At 45.6% G+C, this 18,556-nt stretch overlaps 1 protein-coding gene across 5 annotated transcripts in view; it reads left to right on the top strand.

The window, feature by feature from the left end:
- C2CD3 (C2 domain containing 3 centriole elongation regulator) overlaps nucleotides 1-18,556 on the top strand; it is a 96,241-nt gene that overhangs the window by 72,000 nt on the left and 5,685 nt on the right. For 4 of the 5 annotated variants that reach the window (XR_005557062.1, XM_039346458.1, XM_039346456.1 and 1 more), the window contains exons 31-32: nucleotides 1,871-2,801; nucleotides 8,347-8,455. Coding sequence is in view for 4 of the 5 variants with exons in the window: in XM_039346458.1 (XP_039202392.1) it covers nucleotides 1,871-2,801; nucleotides 8,347-8,455 (1,040 nt within the window). In the remaining variant the exon portion in view is untranslated. Of the gene's footprint in view, nucleotides 1-1,870; nucleotides 2,875-8,346; nucleotides 8,456-18,556 lie in introns of those variants that run through there. The other variant, XM_039346459.1, reaches the window with a different exon arrangement.

The following is an 18,556-nucleotide window of genomic DNA, read 5'->3' on the forward strand; positions in this document are numbered from 1 at the left end:
AAAGGCTAATAATATTTTTCCATATCCAAATTATGTTGTATAAAATTTATCCATTTTTCCCATACCGCAAAAAATTTTTCTTGAGATTGCTCCTTTAAGAAAGCCGAAATCTTTGCCATTTCTGCCAAATACGAAACTTTATGAAACCATTCTTGTAAAGTAGGCAAAGATTCCTTCTTCCAATATTGTCCTATTAACAACCTAGCGGCTGTAATCAAATTTAACATCAATATAACCTCCTTAGCATCACAGTCAATAACAATACCTAGTAAAAATAATTGCGGAGTAAATTTTACCCTCCTTTTAAAAATTCTTTGAATATTCCACCATATCTTAATCCAAAAAGCTTTTATATGCTTACACGTCCACCAAATATGGTAATAGGTAGCATCCAAATATCCACATCTCCAGCATTTCGGCTGTAGATTAGGGTACATAATGGACATTTTCTTTGGGTCAAGGTGCCATCTATAAAACATCTTATAAAAATTCTCTCTTAAATTTTGCGCTTGTGTGAATTTAACATTTCTTATCCAAATAAGTTCCCAAGTATCCATTGAAATCGTTTCACCAATATTCTGTGCCCATTTAATCATACAATCTTTAACTAGTTCAAGTTCTGAATCTAATTCCACTAAAACCCCATAAACTCTCTTAATATGGGTTGGCCTTTGATCTCTTACTTGTTTTAAAAAAATTTCATCTTCTCTAAGCCAGCCCATTTTACAATCCATCTTCCATCTATCCACTATTTGTCTATATTGGAACCATGAATAAGTTAAGTTTTCATGTGTTAATTCTTCCAAAGATTTTAACTGCCAGTCTTGGCCATCCCATCTTAATAACTGTACGTAAGAGACCTTGTCCATATTTACCCCTTTCCTTATACCTTCTATGGCATGCCGAGGTATAGCCCATAATGGTATTTTGAAGTCACTTTTATAATACTTTCTCCACACTCTTAGCAAAGAGTTTCTTATAATATGAGACTTAAAAACCCAATCCACTTTTTTATTAAATATTAAATAGGCATGCCATCCAAAAAGTAGGTCCCAGCCTTCCAAATGAAGTATTTCTGTATTTGTTAAATTCACCCAGTCGCTAATCAATGTCAATACTACAGCATCATAATACAATTTCATATTTGGTACCTTGAGTCCACCTCTCTCACGAAAATCTTGCATTATTTTAAGTTTCACCCTTGGTTTTTTCCCTGCCCAAACAAATTTATTAATACCTTTTTGCCATTCATCTAAATTACATTCGTTCTTTAAGATAGGTAACATTTGAAACAAAAAAATAAACTTTGGCAGGACATTCATTTTAATAACTGCAATTCTGCCCATAAGGGATAACTGTAAATTATTCCAGTTTTTTAAATCCTTCTGTACCTCCATCCACAGCTTTTCATAATTATTTTTATACAATTTTACATTAGAAGCAGATAATGTAACCCCCAAATATTTTACCTTATCAACAATTTCAAAGTCTGTTAAGTTAACTAGAGCCTGTTTATCACCATTAGTCATGTTTTTAGCTAATATTTTGGTCTTATTATTATTAATTTTAAAGCCAGAAACACGTCCATATTGTTGAATCAATTGTAATAATTTCACCACCGAAGAAACAGGTTGAGACAAAGTAACAACCAAGTCATCTGCAAAGGCTCTTAATTTATATTCTTTTTTATTAATTTCTATTCCTTTTATTTCTTGAGACTCCCGAATTTTAATCAACAAAATTTCCAGTGTTAAAACAAACAATAACGGAGACAACGGGCATCCCTGTCTTGTTCCTTTTTCTATTACAAAAGCCTGCTGGTCCCCCTTTCTTGACAACGCATCAAGACCCCCCTTTTCTTTTTTTTTAGATCTATGGCCTAAGAGGAGAAGCCCTCCTGAAGAGTCCTCCCTCGCTCACGGAGACGTGGACGGATTCTCAAGTGCTGAGCAGGCCCTCCTTGAACAGCGGAATGGAGTCACGAGGACCGAGTTGCTCCAGGTTCTTCCCAGCGATGAATTGTTGAGTGTCAGGATAGGTGAAGAAGCCTTATTGACCCTCCCAAAATCCCCTTCGGCAGAAGACATGCTGTATGAATTCTTTGACCCGGCAGACTCCCGCGGAGTCCTTCCGTCGTGTCCATCTGACCCTGCTCAGTCCCACAGCGAGGAAGAGTACGAAGAGGCCGTTGTAGAACCTAGAACCCTGAACGAAATCACCACCGTGACGGACAGAACCAGTCCCTGGTCCAGCTTTGTGTCCGAAACCGAGCAGGAACCCGTCCCCGAGGCCAACCTGACCCGGGATGGGGGATCTTTAGCGAAGGAGAGCGCCCTCAGAAGCAGCTCCCTCTCTAACGGGATCCACGATGATCCTTTGAGCGTGTCCAGCCTCGCTGGATCCGGAAAGAGCCCTTTCAGAGAAGAAGACGGGGACGGAGTTGAGGAAGGACAAGATCTAGACGCTGGGGAAGACGAATCCTCCGAGCGGGCGGAACCAGTAGAAATCCGAACGTTTGGTCAAGGAAGACCACCGAAAGTCCCGGAAGCAGGACTTGAAGACGCATCCTCCACCCAGCAAGGTGGAGACTTCGTCAGACCACCGACGGCTGCTCCAGAAGCGGGAGAAGGGACGGAAAACCGGCAGAGGGACCCCCAGCAGGAAGAAGGAATCCGCGGGAAAGGAGGAGAGGGTCTCCAGCCTTGTCCCGCCTCGCAAGAGATCGTGCAGCAGGCCGAGGCCTCTTCGGGAGAAGATGACGAAGACCTGCCCGAAGAGTTCAGCGCGCCCATGCTCGCCCTGTATCCTTTTTTCGCCTTGTCAGCGGCGCACAACGCCCTCACCTCTTTGAATAAATGATGGTATGTCCACGAGGAGGACGCTTCCTTTTACTTCTTCAGCGTGACCCTCGGTGCTGTCACAACCGACCTTTCCTCAGCTTGACTTCGACTCCCAGTCTTGGAAGAGAAGTCCAGGAAGACAAGGGTTGAGGAAGATGGACCTGGTTGACAGAGCTTTGAGGGGTCCTTGGTGCTCTCTGAGCTGGGTGGTTTTCTAAGAGAGGTTTCATGACCCAACTAGGTAACATCATCAGTGCTAGAAGGGAGGAGGAGGAGGAGGACTGTGAGATCCTTGGTGCTCTCTGAGCATGGTGGGTTTTTTGCAGACGTTTAATGACCCAACTAGATAACAACATCAGAGCTAGAAGGGAGGGGGGTGGGTGGAGACGAGGAGGAGGAAGAGGAGGAGGAGGAAGGACTGTGAGGGTCCTTGGTGCTTCTCTGAGCTTGGTGGTTTTCTTGCAGACATTTAATGACCCAACTAGGGAACCACATCAGTGTTAGAAGGGAGAAGGAGGAGGAGGAAGGAGGGAGGGAGGGAGGGAGGGAGGGAAGGAAGGAAGGAAGGAAGGAAGGAAGGAAGGAAGGAAGGAAGGAAGGAAGGAAGGAAGGAAGGAAGGAAGGAAGGAAGGAAGGAAGGACAGACTGACTGTGGGGTCCTTGGTGTCCTCTGAGCTTGGTGGGTTTCTTGCAGACATTTCATGACCTAACTAGGTGACATCATCAGTGCTAGAAGGGAGAAGGGGGAGGGAGGAAGGAAGGAAGGAAGGAAGGAAGGAAGGAAAGAAAGAAAGAAAGAAAGAAAGAAAGAAAGAAAGAAAGAAAGAAAGAAAGAAAGAAAGAAAGAAAGAAAGAAAGAAAGAAAGAAAGAAAGAAAGACTGTGCGGTCCTTGGTGGTCTCTGAGCTTGGTGGTTTCCTTGCAGACATTTCATGACCCAACTAGGTGACATCATCAGTGCTAGAAGGGAGGAGGAGGGAGGGAGGGAGGGAGGGAGGGAGGGAGGAAGGAAGGAAGGAAGGAAGGAAGGAAGGAAGGAAGGAAGGAAGGAAGGAAGGAAGGAAGGAAGGAAAGACTGTGGGGTCCTTGTTGCTCTCTGAGCTTGGTGATTTTCTTGCAGACGTTACATGACCCAACTAGGTAACATCATCAGTGGTAGGATCTAGTACTAATGATTTTCTATAGTTGGGTATTGAAACGTCTCCAAGCAAACCATCAAACACTGAGAGCACCAAGGTTCCCACAGTTCTCCTCCTCCCCCTCCTCCTCCTCCTCCTCCCTTCTATCACTGATGATATCACCTAGTTGGGTCATGAAACGTCTGCAAGAAAACCACCAAGCTCAGAGAGCACCCAGGACCCCCACACAGTCCTCCTCCTCCTCCCCCCATGTGACCGGCCCGACTTGTAACCGCAGACTCAATTACAGTCATAAGTCAAGGACTCTCTACTTCTTGGGAGTTCCTATGAAGTTTTATGTACTTCATAAAATGGTTGTGTCCTGTGACGCAGTTCCTTCTTGCTAAAACCTCAGCACAGCCTTCTTTGGATTAGTATCTGCCAGAAATGCGGGACTACGATTCCCAGAACCCCTAAGCTAGCAAGGACCAAAGTCTGTGCAACCAGCCCGGGCTCTCCTGCTCAAGTCACTGAACCTTTTGCCCTGCGGTTTCCAAGAAAAAGCGGTCAAGGCTGCGGGCCTCTTTTAATGATTACTAATTTCCCAAGTTTTTTGTTTTCCAAGAACGGCGGGAAGTCTGCAAGCCCTTAAAGAGAATCTAAGCTTTACGGCCTAAAATTCAGCCGAAGTCAGCCACCGAAACTAACCAGGAGGGCCAGGGACAGGATTGCAGGCAGTTCTCAGCTTAACGACCTCAAGTTCAGCTCAAAATTTCCGTCGTTAAGCGAGACCGTTGTTCAGTGAGTTTCCCCCCCTTTGACGACCTTTCTTGCCGCAGTTGTTGTGCGAATCGCTGCAGCTGTTGAAGTTAGCCGCACGGCTGTTAAGTGGATCTGGCTTCCCCGTCGATGACTCCGGGATGCTGCAACCGTCGCGAGTGCGAAACACTTGCCAAGGGTCTTTATTTGGATCCCGTGCCCATGGGGAGGCGGCGACCGTCGTTAAGTGTGGGAAACGGTCACCAGTGGCTTTTTCCCATGCCGTTGCCAGTTCCAACAGTCACTAAATGGAGGTTGTAAGTCTCAAAAGACTACCTGTAGTTAGCACAGCCTTATCCAGGCCTTACCTAAGGTAGCCGTTGTGCTGAAGGCCGGCTTTTTTGAGGGGCACCATGGTTCCCAGCAGAACAAAAAGCCCAGATTTGATTGTTGCCATCTCCTGATCAAATCGAATAACAGATAATGAGGAAGAGGTATTTGTCTATCCCAGTGGTTCTCAACCTTTTTAATGCCGCAACCCCCCAACCGGTTGTAAATCGAGGACTACTCAACCGGTCGTAAGTCGAGGACTACTCAACGGGTGCAGCACCGTTTGCAGAATGGGACTTTTGGCAGGCTCAGCAGGGCAGAGACAGCCTGGACCATTCCTATTGGCTTTTGAAAGCCAATAGAATTAGACTCTATTCAAGAGAGTCTATTCTATTGGCTTTCAAAAGCCAATAGAATAAAAGGGAGTAGCCACAGCTAAGGAAAAGGGGGGGAAAATGGCGGACTGCGTTGTTTGGCGTCCCCCGTGAAATGGTCGTTCAACCCCAAATGGGGTCCCGACCCACAGGTTGAGAACCACTGCTCCAGGTGGCCTCAACGACTCTCTAAAAGGAGGCAAATGACCAGCTGTCTGCAAGGAGTATAAATCCTTCCACTCCCCACCATCCAATCCGAGCGGATGGTGAAGATGAGAAGCGAAACGTCTTCAAAGAAAAACAAGGAAGTCCAATTGCCTCCTGAAAAAACACCTTTGGTTTTTTCCTTGAAGACGTTTCACTTCTCATCCCAGAAGCTTCTTCAGGTTCTGACTGGATGGAGGGGAGTGGAAGGATTTATTATACTCCTTGCAGACAGCTGGTCATTTTTATTCTTTTAGCAAGTCGTTGAGGCCACTTGGAGGTTTATCTGTGTCCTCGGCATCACCCGAGTGGTGCAAATGGGTGTGGAGCCTTTTCTTTGAAGACGTTTCGCTTCTCATCCCAGAAGCTTCTTCCGCTCTGACTGGATGGTGGGTGAAGGGAAGGATTTATACTCCTTGCAGAAAAATTGGTCATTTGCATTCTTTTAGAGAGCCGTTGAGGCCACTGGGAGGGGTTTTTTTGTGTCCTGAGTGATGCAAATGGGTAGTCTATCTATCTCCAATCTGCAACACAGTCCTTTCCACAGTTCCAAGAAGGCTTCACACCCACAGTCTGAGTGGATGTTGGGGAGTGGAAGGATTTATCCTTCTTGCAGACACCGGTCATTTGCATCCTTTTAGAGAGTCGTCGTTGAGGCCACTTGGAGGTTTATCTATGTTTATACAACACCGTCCGTTCAGCAGTTCCAAGAAAGCTCCACACCCATTTGCCCCACTCGGGTGACTTTGGGGACACAGACAAACCTCCAAGTGGCCTCAAGGACCCTCTAAAAAGAATGCAAATGACCAGTTTTTCTACAAGGAGTATAAATCCTTCCCTTCCCCACCATCCGGTCAGAGCTGAAGAAGCTTCTTGGATGAGAAGCGAAACGTCTTCAAAGAAAAACAAGAAAGTCCACTTGCCTCCTGACAAAGCACCTTTGGGACAACCAGGACCTGGAGGACGGACAATCTCCATAGACATTGTTTGTTTGTTATTTTTATAAACAACTCAAGGCAGCCAATGTAACCTAATGCTCCTTCCTTTTCCTATTCTCCCCACCACAACCCTGTGAGGTGGGTTGGGGAAGGAGGGAGGGACTGCTCCAAGGTCACCCAGTTGGCTTCCATGCCTAAGGCGGGACTAGAACTCACCATCTCCTGGTGATTGGCTCAAAGTCACCCTGCCGGCTTTCATGCCTAAGGCGGGACTAGAACTCACCGTCTCCTGATGATTGGCCCAAAGTCACCCAGCCGGCTTTCCTGTCTTAAGGCGGGACTAGAACTCACCGTCTCCTGGTGATTGGCCCAAAGTCACCCAGCCGGCTTTCATGCCTAAGGCGGGACTAGAACTCACCGTCTCCTGATGATTGGCCCAAAGTCACCCAGCTGGCTTTCCTGTCTTAAGGCGGGACTAGAACTCAACGTCTCCTGGTGATTGGCCCAATGTCACCCAGCCGGCTTTCATGCCTAAGGCAGGACTAGAACTCACCGTCTCCTGGTGATTGGCCCAAAGTCACCCAGTCGGCTTTCATGCCTAAGGTAGGACTAGAACTCACCGTCTCCTGGTGATTGGCCCAAAGTCAATCAGCCGGCTTTCATGCCTAAGGCGGGACTTGAACTCACCGTCTCCTGGTGATTGGCCCAAAGTCACCCAGCCGGCTTTCATGCCTAAGGCGGGACTAGAACTCACCGTCTCCTGGTGATTGGCCCAAAGTCACCCAGTCGGCTTTCATGGCTAAGGCGGGACTACAACTCACCGTCTCCTATTTTCTAGACTGGTGTCTTCGCAACCAAAATTGTCTCTGTGAAGCTCTGCCTTCTTCTCCACTAGTCATTCTAGATCTAGACAGGTGCCAGCTCTAGGGGGAGATAAATTTATTTATTACATTTATATTCTGCCCATCTCAAGTGGAAGCAACCTGGGGGTTAACCCAACTTGGCTAAGAAGGATTTCTCTGTGAAACCTCAGGAAAAAATGGGGAGGGGGCTACCAATTGACATCAATGCCCGGGGGAGAAGAAGGATCCCGTGGAGGTTCTGACGTGGTCCCAGAGCATTCTGGGAATCTTCCCAGCCGCGACGGACCCTGGGAAGAAAAGGGCTCCCTGTCTCTTCATCGGAAGAATCTCCCCCAGGCACAGAACTGAAATCAAGGCAGTCCTCGACATACGACCGTAATTTATTTTATTTATTTATGAGACTTATAGACCGCTTTAAGTGCAAGCACTCTCTAAGCGGTGTACACCAGTAAGCAATGTATATATATATACATTTACATTGCCCCCAACAATCTGGGTCCTCATTTTACCTACCCCGGAAGGATGGAAGGCTGAGTCAACCTTGAGCCGGTGAGATTTGAACCGCTGACCTGCTGAACACAGTCAGCTAAAGTGGCCTGCAGTACTGCACTCTTAACTGCTGCGCCACCTCGGCTCATAATTGAACAACTATTAAGTGAATCCGTCTTCCCCGTCAAAAGGTCGCAAAAGGGGATCGCCGGACCCCCGGGGACCACCGCAGCGTCCAACCGTCATAAATGTGAGTCGGTGAGTCCGAATTTTGATCGCGTGACCCCGCAACGGTCGTCAAGTGTGGAAAACGGCCGTCAGTCGCTTTTTCCAGTGCCTTTGTCACTTCGGACGGTCACTAAATGAACCGTTGTAAGTCGAGGAATGTCTGTGTACGCCCCACCTGTTCTGTTCCTTAACTCTGTCCCTCAGATCCGAGCCTATTATGGTGCCCAATTTCTTCCTTCCCCCACAACACCTGGAGGTCTCCATGAGACTTCTCAGCGCTTCCTCGAACTCTCCACTGGCTGCTGCAAATAAAGTAAGTATTATTTTTTTAAAAATTGTTTGATATAAAATGCAAGCCGCCCAGGGTCACTTGCAAGTGTGATCGGTAAATAAGTAATCAATAAAATAAAAAAAAAATCAGTGGAGGAGCTGTCTGCATTTTCTCTTCTGCCTGCCCTGACTATGGAGGGAAAAACTCTCGTTCTTCCCCAGACCTTGATAGGATTAATATCCAGATAAACAGGGCCAGGCTTGACTTGGTGAGGGAAAAGATCTCCCGTTAATCCATCTGATCCACTAAGGATCTTGCAGACGGGCCGTCAGCCCTTCGCACATCGGCCGTGACACCAAGGCAATCCTGGAGTCAGAATTGGTTCAGCCTTCGACTCCCTGAAAAAGTATTTGTTTCAAAAGCCTGTGAGGGTCCTTGGTGCTTCTCTGAGCTGGGTGGGTTTTTTTTGCAGACGTTTCATGACCCGACTAGGTAACACCATCAGGCTGTGAGGGAGTGCGGTTTGCGGAGAAGGAGAAGAGGAGGAGGAGGAGGAAGGCGGTGGGGATCTTGGTGTGCACACTGAGCTTGTTTGTTTTCTTGCAGACGTCTCATTACCCAACTAGGTAACATCATCAGTGCTAGGAGGCAGTGGGTATGCAGAGAGGAGGAGGACTGTGGGGTCCTTGGTGCTGTTTTCTTGCAGACATTTCATCACCCTGCTAGGCAACAGCAGCAGTGCTAGGAAGAGAAGGAGAGGGACTGTGGGGTCCTGGGTGCTCTCTGAGCTTGTGCTTTTCTTACAGACGTTTCATAACCCAGCTAGGTAACATCATCAATGCTAGGAGGGAGGAGAGTTTGTGCTAGGAGAGGAGGAGGAGGATTCTGGGTTCTTGGTGCTGTCTGGTTGTTTTCTTACAGACATTTCATGACCCAACTAAGTAATATCATCAGGCTCAAAGGCAGTGGGGTTTATGGAGTGGAGGAGGGGGTGAAGGGGAGGAGGAGGAAGAGGAGGAGGAGAAGAAGAAGGACTGTGGGGGGGGGTCCTTGGTGCTTTCTGAGCTGGGTGGTTTTCTTGCAGACGTTTCATAACCCAGCTAGGGAACATCTTCAATGCTAGGAGGAGGAGGAGGAGGACTGTGTGAGTCCCTCCCTCCTATCCCACCATTATTATTTAGAAATGTTGATGTCCACGGGGGGGGCGGGATACGATTGGGACTCATGCATGAGTGAATGTACTTATTTTTATTGTTATATTTATTGTTTTAATTTTGTACGCCGCCCTGAGTCCCTAGGGATTGGGCGGCATATAAATTTTATTAATTAATTAATTAATTAATTAATTAATTGCACTCTTCTGGAGGAAAGACTGGAAAAGACATTCCCTTGTGGCTGTTTTTCTCAATCTGGACAATTTCTGAGAGATCCTTGATGATGATGATGATGATGATGATGACAACAACAACAACAATAATAATAATAAAGTTGGAAGGGACCTTGGAGGTCATCTAGTCCAACCCCCTGCTCAGGCAGGAAACCCTATACCATTTCAGACAAATGGCTGTCCAGTCTGAGTTGGGTTGCTTTCTGGCGGACATTTCACGACCCAACTAGGTAACGTCATCAGTGCTACTAGGGAGTGAGGTTTGCACTCATTTGTATATACAAATAGCTTGCCTTGTCAGCATTGATGAATTCCTTGATTAGACGATTATTCGCTGTTACCTTCTTCCTCTTGAGTTGGTGCTTCTTGTTTGAGGTGTTGTTTACGGTTGGTTTGCTGTTTTAAAAAAGCCAGCTGTTAGTTTCCAGAGGATATATAGGGGGAAATGGATGGATTGTATTTAAAGATATTTGAAGGAAGCCCAGCACAGCTAGGAGAACGTATAAAGTTTGCAGCGACCAGGACGTTGGGGTCATCAGCAGAAATTTATCCCTCATAGAAATTGTAAAAATCATATAAATAAACCAGATAGGTCTAAATGTTAAGAGATTTGTTACGCTTGTGTCTTGGTTATGGGGCACAACTCAGCCATGTATATTGAATGTTAGACTCTTTTCTCCATTGTGCGACCATCCCCATCTGCAGCCTTGAATTCTGTTGAAAACCTGAGAGGTATTCCTCATTCCGTTCATTTAGTGACTGTTCCAAGTTACAACGCCGCTGAAAAAACCGACTTATGACCGTTTTCCCACACTTATGACCGCTACAGCATCCGCTGGATCAAAATTTGGTCACTTGGGCAACCGACTCGTATTTATGACGGTCGCAGCGTCCTCAGGGGTCACACGATCCCCTTTTGCGACCCCCTGACAAGCAAAGTCAACGTGGAAGCCAGGTTCACCTCACAACCATGTCAGTAACTGCAGTGATTCACTTAACAACTACGGCAAGAAAGGGCATTAAATGGGGCAAAACCCACTTAACCAGTGTTTCACTTAGCAACAGGAATTTTGGGCACAATTGTCGTTAAGTCGAGAACCACCTGTCCAAAATGGAAGCGAAAAACAGAAGGCCTCAGGGAGGCTGACAGGGCATGGAATCTTCTAGAACAGGGCTCTTCCAACTTGGCCCTTTGATGACTTGTGGACTTCAACTCCCAGAATTCCTCAGCCAGGCATGCCTGGCTGAGGAATTCTGGGAGTTGAAGTCCACAAGTCATCAAAGGGCTACGTTTGAAGAGCCCTGTCCTGGAGGGCCCCTGAATCCCAGATTCACCTCACAACCGTGTCATTAACTGCAGTGATTCACTTAACAACTACGGCAAGAAAGGTCATTAAATGGAGCAAAACCCGCTTAACCACTGTTTCACTTAGCAACAGAAATTTTGGGCGCAATTGTCGTAAGTCAAGAACCACCTGTCCAAAATGGAAGCGAAAAACAGAAGGCCTCAGGGAGGCTGACAGGGCCTGGAATCTTCTAGAACAGGGCTCTTCCAACTTGGCCCTTTGATGACGTGTGGACTTCAACTCCCAGAATTCCTCAGCCAGCGTGCCTGGCTGAGGAATTCTGGGAGTTGAAGTCCACACGTCATCAAAGGGCCAAGTTGGAAGTCCCCCTGGGCTTCAACTCCCAGAATTCCTCAGCCGAGCACGCTGGCTGAGGAATTCTGGGAGTTGAAGTCCACAAGTCATCAAAGGGCCCAGTTGAAAGACCCTTGTTCTAGAACCTAATTCATTTCATTCTTGAGCTTGGAATTAGCAGCCATCTCTCTTGAGTAGGGAGCGTGTAAGCTAAAACTCCGAGGAGCAATCACTGTGTAAGTGATAAATCAAGAAAGCTTTGGGTTCCCAAATGGGTAATTTTAGAAGCAAAATCATTGATCGGTGCAGATACCGTCCTGTTCTTTTCTTAAAGTGCCCAAAGTTGGATTTGTTTTTTTTTAATAGTCCTTCTCAGAAAGTTCTTTACGCTGACCTCATAAATCCAGGGTAGATTTCACCCAGGCGGGTGACCTGCAGGCTGTCATTTCCACCCAGAGCAGATTTAAGAGGCACCTTCTGGCCTCTTTGGAAATCTATAAAGAGCATTGGCAAAAGAGGGGAACATCTTGCTTGGGTTTAAGCAGAATTAGACCTTTAATGACCCTGAAGGAATGATGGCCAAGATCAGAGAGGCGTGAACTTCTCTTGGACGGAGATTCCTGAGGTTTTTAACAGGGACAGAAAACTAAAAGGAAGGAACAGGAAGATAGAAAAATCCTTGCTTTAGAACCGGGGGGGGGGGGTGTTCCAGCCTTGGCGACTTTAAGCCTTGTGCAACTTCCCAGAATTCCCCAGCCAGCACGATGATAGGCTAACTAAAAGGCTAAATCTTGCTTTTTGGATCTTTGGATTCTTCTGCTTGGGCAGCGGGCTGGACTAGAAGACCTCCAAGGTCCCTTCCAGTGTCTATATTCTATTCTCTTCTATTCTATTCTATTCTATTCTATTCTATTCTATTCTATTCTATTCTATTCTATTCTTATTCCATGCTGTAATTCTGTTTCTATTCTATTCTATTACATTACATTACATTACATTACATATATTCTACTCTACTCTATTCCACTCCACTCCACTCTATTCCATTCTATTCCATCCTATCCTATCCTATCCTATCCTATCCTATCCTATCCTTATTCTATCCTATTCTGTTCTGCTCTGTTCTATTCTATTCTAGTCTAGTCTGTATTTCCATTCTGTAATTCTATTCTATTCTATCCTATCCTATCCTATTCTATTCCATTCCATTCCATATATTCTACTCTACTCTACTCCACTCCACTCCACTCCACCTTATCCTATCCTATCCTATTCTTATTCTATCCTATTCTGTCCTATTCTATTCTATTCTATCCTATCCTATCCTATCCTATCCTATTCTGTCCTATTCTATTCTGTTCTATTCTATTCCATTCCATTCCATTCCACTCCACTCCACTCCATTCTATTCTATTCTTTTCTATTCTATTCTGTATTTCCATTCTATAATTCTATTCTATTCTATTCTATTCTATCCTATTTTATTCTATCCTATTCTATTTTGTATTTCCATTCTGTATTTCTATTCTATTCTATTCTATTCTATTCTATTCTATTCTATTCTATTCTATTCTATTCTATTCTATTTGGACTCAAGAGGTCCACAAGGTACTACTGCCTTTTGAGTTCCTCCTGGGGAAAAAGCCAGCCTTTCAACCCAGAGGCCATTAGCCTTCCCTCGCTCCAGTTCCCTAATGGAAATATTCAACCTAATTTTATACAGGAAGTCCTCCACTTACGACCACAATTGAGCCCAAAATTTCCATCCCTAAATGAAACATTTGTTAAGTGAGTTTTGTCCCATTTCATGACTTTTCCTGCCACCGTTGTTAAGTGAAATCCCTGCAGCTGTTAAGTGAGTAACACGGTTGTTAAGTGAATCTGGCTTTCCCCATTGGCAGAAGGTCGGAAAAAGGGGAACACGTGACCTGGGGACCCGGCAACGGTCATAACTACGAGTCCGTTGCCAAGCTGACTCCGAATTTCGATCACAGGGATGCTACGAAGGTCTTAAGTGTGAAAAACGATCACAAGTCGCTCTTTTCAGGGCTGCTGCAACTTTGAACGGTCACTAAATGAACTGTCGTAAGTTGAGGACTACCTGTATTTTTCTGTGCGATTGTTAGGACGTCTTCATCCACCTGGGTGCAATTTGAGAAACAAATAGGACCTCTGCTATATTAAAGGGGAGAACGGCCCTCTCTTCTTCATGACATGTAGTCCTTGACTTAGGACCGGTCACTAAATGAGCATTCATAGTTAGGACCATGCTGAAAAGGTGGACTTACAACCCAGATCCAACGTTCCTGGACACCCCTGGGCACTCGGCAATTGGGCCACATTTCCTGCCGTTTGCAGAGTCCCCAAATCACGTGCCGCATTTTACGACTGGTTTTGCCAAAAACGGGCAGTGGCTTCTCGTTTCCCGACAAAACCGTGCTGCGTTGCTTCACTTTGTGACTGCAGTGGCACTCTTACGACTGCGGCGGCCCACTTTATGACTACAGCATCTTCGTAAGAACTTGTGGATGCTCCATCGCTGGAGGGTTTTGGGAAAGCTTTGGACCAGTCATTTCTCCAGAACGCTAGAGAGTCTCCCGCTTGAGCCGAGCGTTGGACTAGATGACCTCTGAGGTCCCCTTCCAACTTGGTTATTCTGTTAAGACCGTGGAGGAGTTCTGTCCCAGCCAGCTTAGGGCAGAGCGTCAAACAAAAAAACATTTCGGCTATCTTTCCGCTGTTCTTCTTGCATCTGCAACATGAATGCCGAGTCCTGGGAACGGAGGGGGTTCAAGGCTGTGTGAAAATGCACAGGCAGTGCGTGGGAACCAGCCAACATTGCGTGCCAGTCGTGCGCTTCCCCGTGCTCCCCCTCACCCCTTTTTCTTCTAACCCCCCTCTCCTTTTGTCTCTTCTTCTCTGCTGTCCGTGGGCCTTGTACACACCTCTGTGCGCGCCTGAGATCGGTTTCCCACACCGAGAGCAGAATAACAGAATAACGGACTTTGAAGGGACCTTGGAGGTCTTCTAGTCCAGCCCCCTTTACCATTTAGAGCACATGTCTGTTAGACTAGGCCAGGGGTAGGCAACCTTGGCTCTTTTATGACTCATGGACTTCAACTCCCAGAATTCCTCAGCCAGCCATGCTGAGGGGAAAGGGAAATGTTTCCAAGCTGAGCCAGGCTGGCTCAGGAATTCTGGGAGTTGAAGTCCACGAGTCATGAAGAGGCCATAGTTCCCCTGTGCTGGCTCAGGAATTCTGGGAATTGAAGTCCAAAAGTCACGATGGGGCCATAGTTCCCCTATGCTGGTTGAGGAATTCTGGGAGTTGAAGTCTGCAAGTCATGAAGGGGCCACAGTTCCCCTATACTGGCTGAGGAATTCTGGGAGTTGAAGTCCAAAAGTCACGATGGGGCCATAGTTCCCCTATGCTGGTTGAGGAATTCTGGGAGTTGAAGTCCACGAGTCATGAAGGGGCCATAGTTCCCTCATGCTGGCTTAGGAATTCTGGGAGTTGAAGTCCACGAGTCATGAAGGGGCCATAGTTCCCCCATGCTGGCTCAGGAATTCTGGGAATTGAAGTCCATGAATTATAAAAAAGCCAAGGTTGCCTATCCCTGGACTAGATGATCTCCAAGGTCCCTTCGAACTGTGACTCTGCTCAATCTCTTTTGACTTTGGTTCGTAAATGTCACTACGGCAAGGTTCCTTGACCTGCTGTGGCAATTTAAGAGTACCGAACATATCTAGAGGGTACAAGAAGTCCTCGACTTACAACTGCTCATTTACTGACTGATGACCGTTTTTCACGCGACCAGGGTCACATGATCAAAATTCGGACGCATGGCACCTGACTCATATTTATGACGGTCGCAGATTCACTTGACAGCTGTGTGACTAACTTAACAACTGCAGGGATTCACTTAACAACTCTGGCAAGAGGTCATAAACTGGGGCAAAACTCACTTAACAAATGTCTCACTTAACAAGATAAATTTGGGGCTCGGTTGTGGTCATAGGTTGAGGACTGCCTCTATGGTCCAATCCTTTCATGAATGTGGATTCAAAACATTGTTTTGTAAAGCGCTTTGTCAAGAAGTTTTTAAGAACAGACTGGACAACGATTTGTCTGAAATGATATAGGGTTTCCTGTCTAAGCAGGGGGCTGGACTAGATGACCTCCAAGGTCCCTTCCAATTCTGTTATTCTATTCTATTCTATTCTATTCTATTCTATTCTGTATTTCCATTCTCTTCTCTCCTCTCCTTTTCTTATTCTCTTCTCTTCTATTATTCTCTTCTCTTCTTTATTTCTATTTTTATTCGAATGCCTGGGGGAACCTGCACATCCCTCACTTGAGAGCTTCTTATTGGGGGAGGGGAAACCTTGCGGGGGGGGGGGGGGTCTCTTGAATTGTCCTGTTGGCGGCTAGAAGAGAGCTGTGGATTGCAGCATCTTCTAGCTTGCAGCTCCTCATCCTTAATGCCAGCCAGCCGACGGGTCTTGAGCTGATCAAAAAGTTGAAGGAGATGCACCAGATCCTTCCCGGTTAGCCGAGATTGTGTCTGGGTTGACCTGGGAAGAGCCTGGACCTAAAGTGGCTTGATCAGCAGAGGACGTCTCCAGTCTTCCCTTCCCCTGGCTGGCTTTTCACAGCCGGCCGCCTCACTCGCTGACTAAAGCTGTACAGAGGCAAACGGGAGCCGGGAGCAACCGGATGAATTTTCAGCTTTGCCAGCAACACCCACCTGCAGGAGGGCAGGAGGGAGCCAGCTGCCATCTTGGCCAGCTTCTTAAGACGCTGAGCGGCCCTGTCAACATTTTAAGCCCCTCTGGATTAAGTGTAAATAAGTCTATATAAATAGGAGGCCCGTAATCCGAGACGGGTGTCATTTGTCTGAACTTTCAGCAACTGGAAAGTTACAGCACTGGGTGCCGGGGAGCTCCCGAGCACGGTCACCTAAGTGGCATTGGATGGTCTGCTTCCTTGGGTCATCTAGAAGGGCTTTGTCCAACCACGCAGAGGCCGTGACGTTGGGGTATTTGGGCAGGAGAGCCAGTTTGGTGTAGGGGTTAAGATGTTGACCTAAAAATCAGGAGACGGGGAGTTCTAGTTCTGCCTGAGACATCAAAGCCAACTGGGTAGTTTTAGTCTCTATCATCTACATCTATCTATCTGTCATCTAGATCTATACATAGTCATCTAGATCTATCATCTATAGCTATCTATCAATCATCTATAGCTATCTATCATCTCTAACTATCATCTCTATCACCTCTATCTATCATCTATATCACTATATCTAGCTATCATCTATATCTATCCATCATCTATATCACCTATATCTATCTAGCTATCATCTATATCTAGCTATCCTATGTTGTTATTAATTGCGAAGTCGTGTCCGACCTGTCGCTATCCTATATCTATATCTATTTATCATCAATATCAATCATCTCTATCACATCTAGCTAGCTATCATTTATATTTATCTATCATCTATTCTATCATACCTATCTATATTCTATCTATCTATCTATTAATCTATTATCTGTCTATCATCTATATCTATCTATCATACCTATCTATATTCTATCTATCTATATTCTGTATCTATGTATCTATCTATATTCTGTCTATCTATATTCTATCTATTAATCTATTTATCTGTTTATCATTTATATCTATCTATCATACCTATCTATATTCTATCTATCATATCTATCTATCATCTCTATCTATCATTTATATTTATTTTCTTCTCTATCTATCATACCTGTCTATATCATCTATCTCTATCATCTATCTATCTATCATCTCTATCATCTATATAACTCTTATCTATAATCTATCTTTAAGTATATCTTATCTATCTATCATCTCTATCTATCATTTATATTTATTATCATCTCTATCATACCTATCTATCTATATCATCTATCTCTATCATTTATCTATCTATCTATTAATCTATTATCTCTATCATCTATATAACTTATCTATAATCTATCTTTAAGTATATCTTATCTATCTATCATCTCTATCATTTATGTTTATTATCATCTCTATCATACCTATCTATCTCTATCATCTATCTCTATCATCTATCTATCTATCTGTTATCTCTATCATCTATATAACTCTTATCTATAATCTATCTTTAAGTATATCTTATCTATCTGTCTGTCTCTTACCCTAATTATATCTCATCTATATCATCCCTCCCTCCCTCTATTTTGCAAGCACACCTGGGGGGAGATTTTTAAGCCACCCCTTTTGTCTCTGGCACACATACTTGATGACCGCTGGGTTTAGATCTTGCCGTTTGCACCAAAAAAAAAAAAAAATCAGCTTTATTGCTAGAACCCAGCCGAGGCAAAAGTGCAGCCAGAGTGTATTATTAGCGACCAAGTTTATTGCTTGGATAAGCGGAACTCAGCCGAGAACGGCTGGCCCCTTTCTAGAAACCAGCCCCCTTTCCTGGAGTTTCAGGGTGCAGCCTGGAGAGGAAAACAGGCCCCCTCAGTGGGTGAAAGGTGGCAGGGCCATTAATAGCTGCTGACCAGCCGCCTGGCCGGGCTGCCCTTTGCAAAAGAGTTCCCAACCAGGGTTTAATATTGCAGAACAGAGATTAATGGCCACCCCACCTCCTCCTGCGACTTCTTTTGGCTTGCCTCCCTTCCTTTTGCCCAAAAGTTCAGGGCAAGGTGGAGGGAAAGGCTGATTCAATAAAATAAAAAATAAAAATCAGGATCCTTCATCAGCACAATTCAAACTTGGGACGGGATCACCGTTTCTCCCCCTGAATAAAGGATGCCGTTTTAAGAAACGTGCTTCTAAAGCAGCGGCAGGGGCTTAAAATTTGCGTTTCAAGGATGCTGGCCAGTGGCGGGATGCTGGCTTGTCCTGATTCTCAGCAATCCCGCCCACCCGCCCAACGGGAATGCCCCTTTCTGCAAGACAGGCGGTCCCCGGCTTCGTTTAACGACCGTTCGAAGTTACAACGGCACTGAAAAAAAGCGACTTAGGGCCCTTTCATACACTGTCGCTGCATCCCCAACGGGTCACGTGATCAAAATTCGGACCCTGGGCAACTGACTCGTGTTTATGATGGC

This window comes from Crotalus tigris, unplaced genomic scaffold, assembly GCF_016545835.1.
Source record: "Crotalus tigris isolate CLP2741 ecotype Arizona unplaced genomic scaffold, ASM1654583v1 scf7180000017997.644853, whole genome shotgun sequence".
Lineage (NCBI taxonomy): Eukaryota > Metazoa > Chordata > Lepidosauria > Squamata > Viperidae > Crotalus > Crotalus tigris.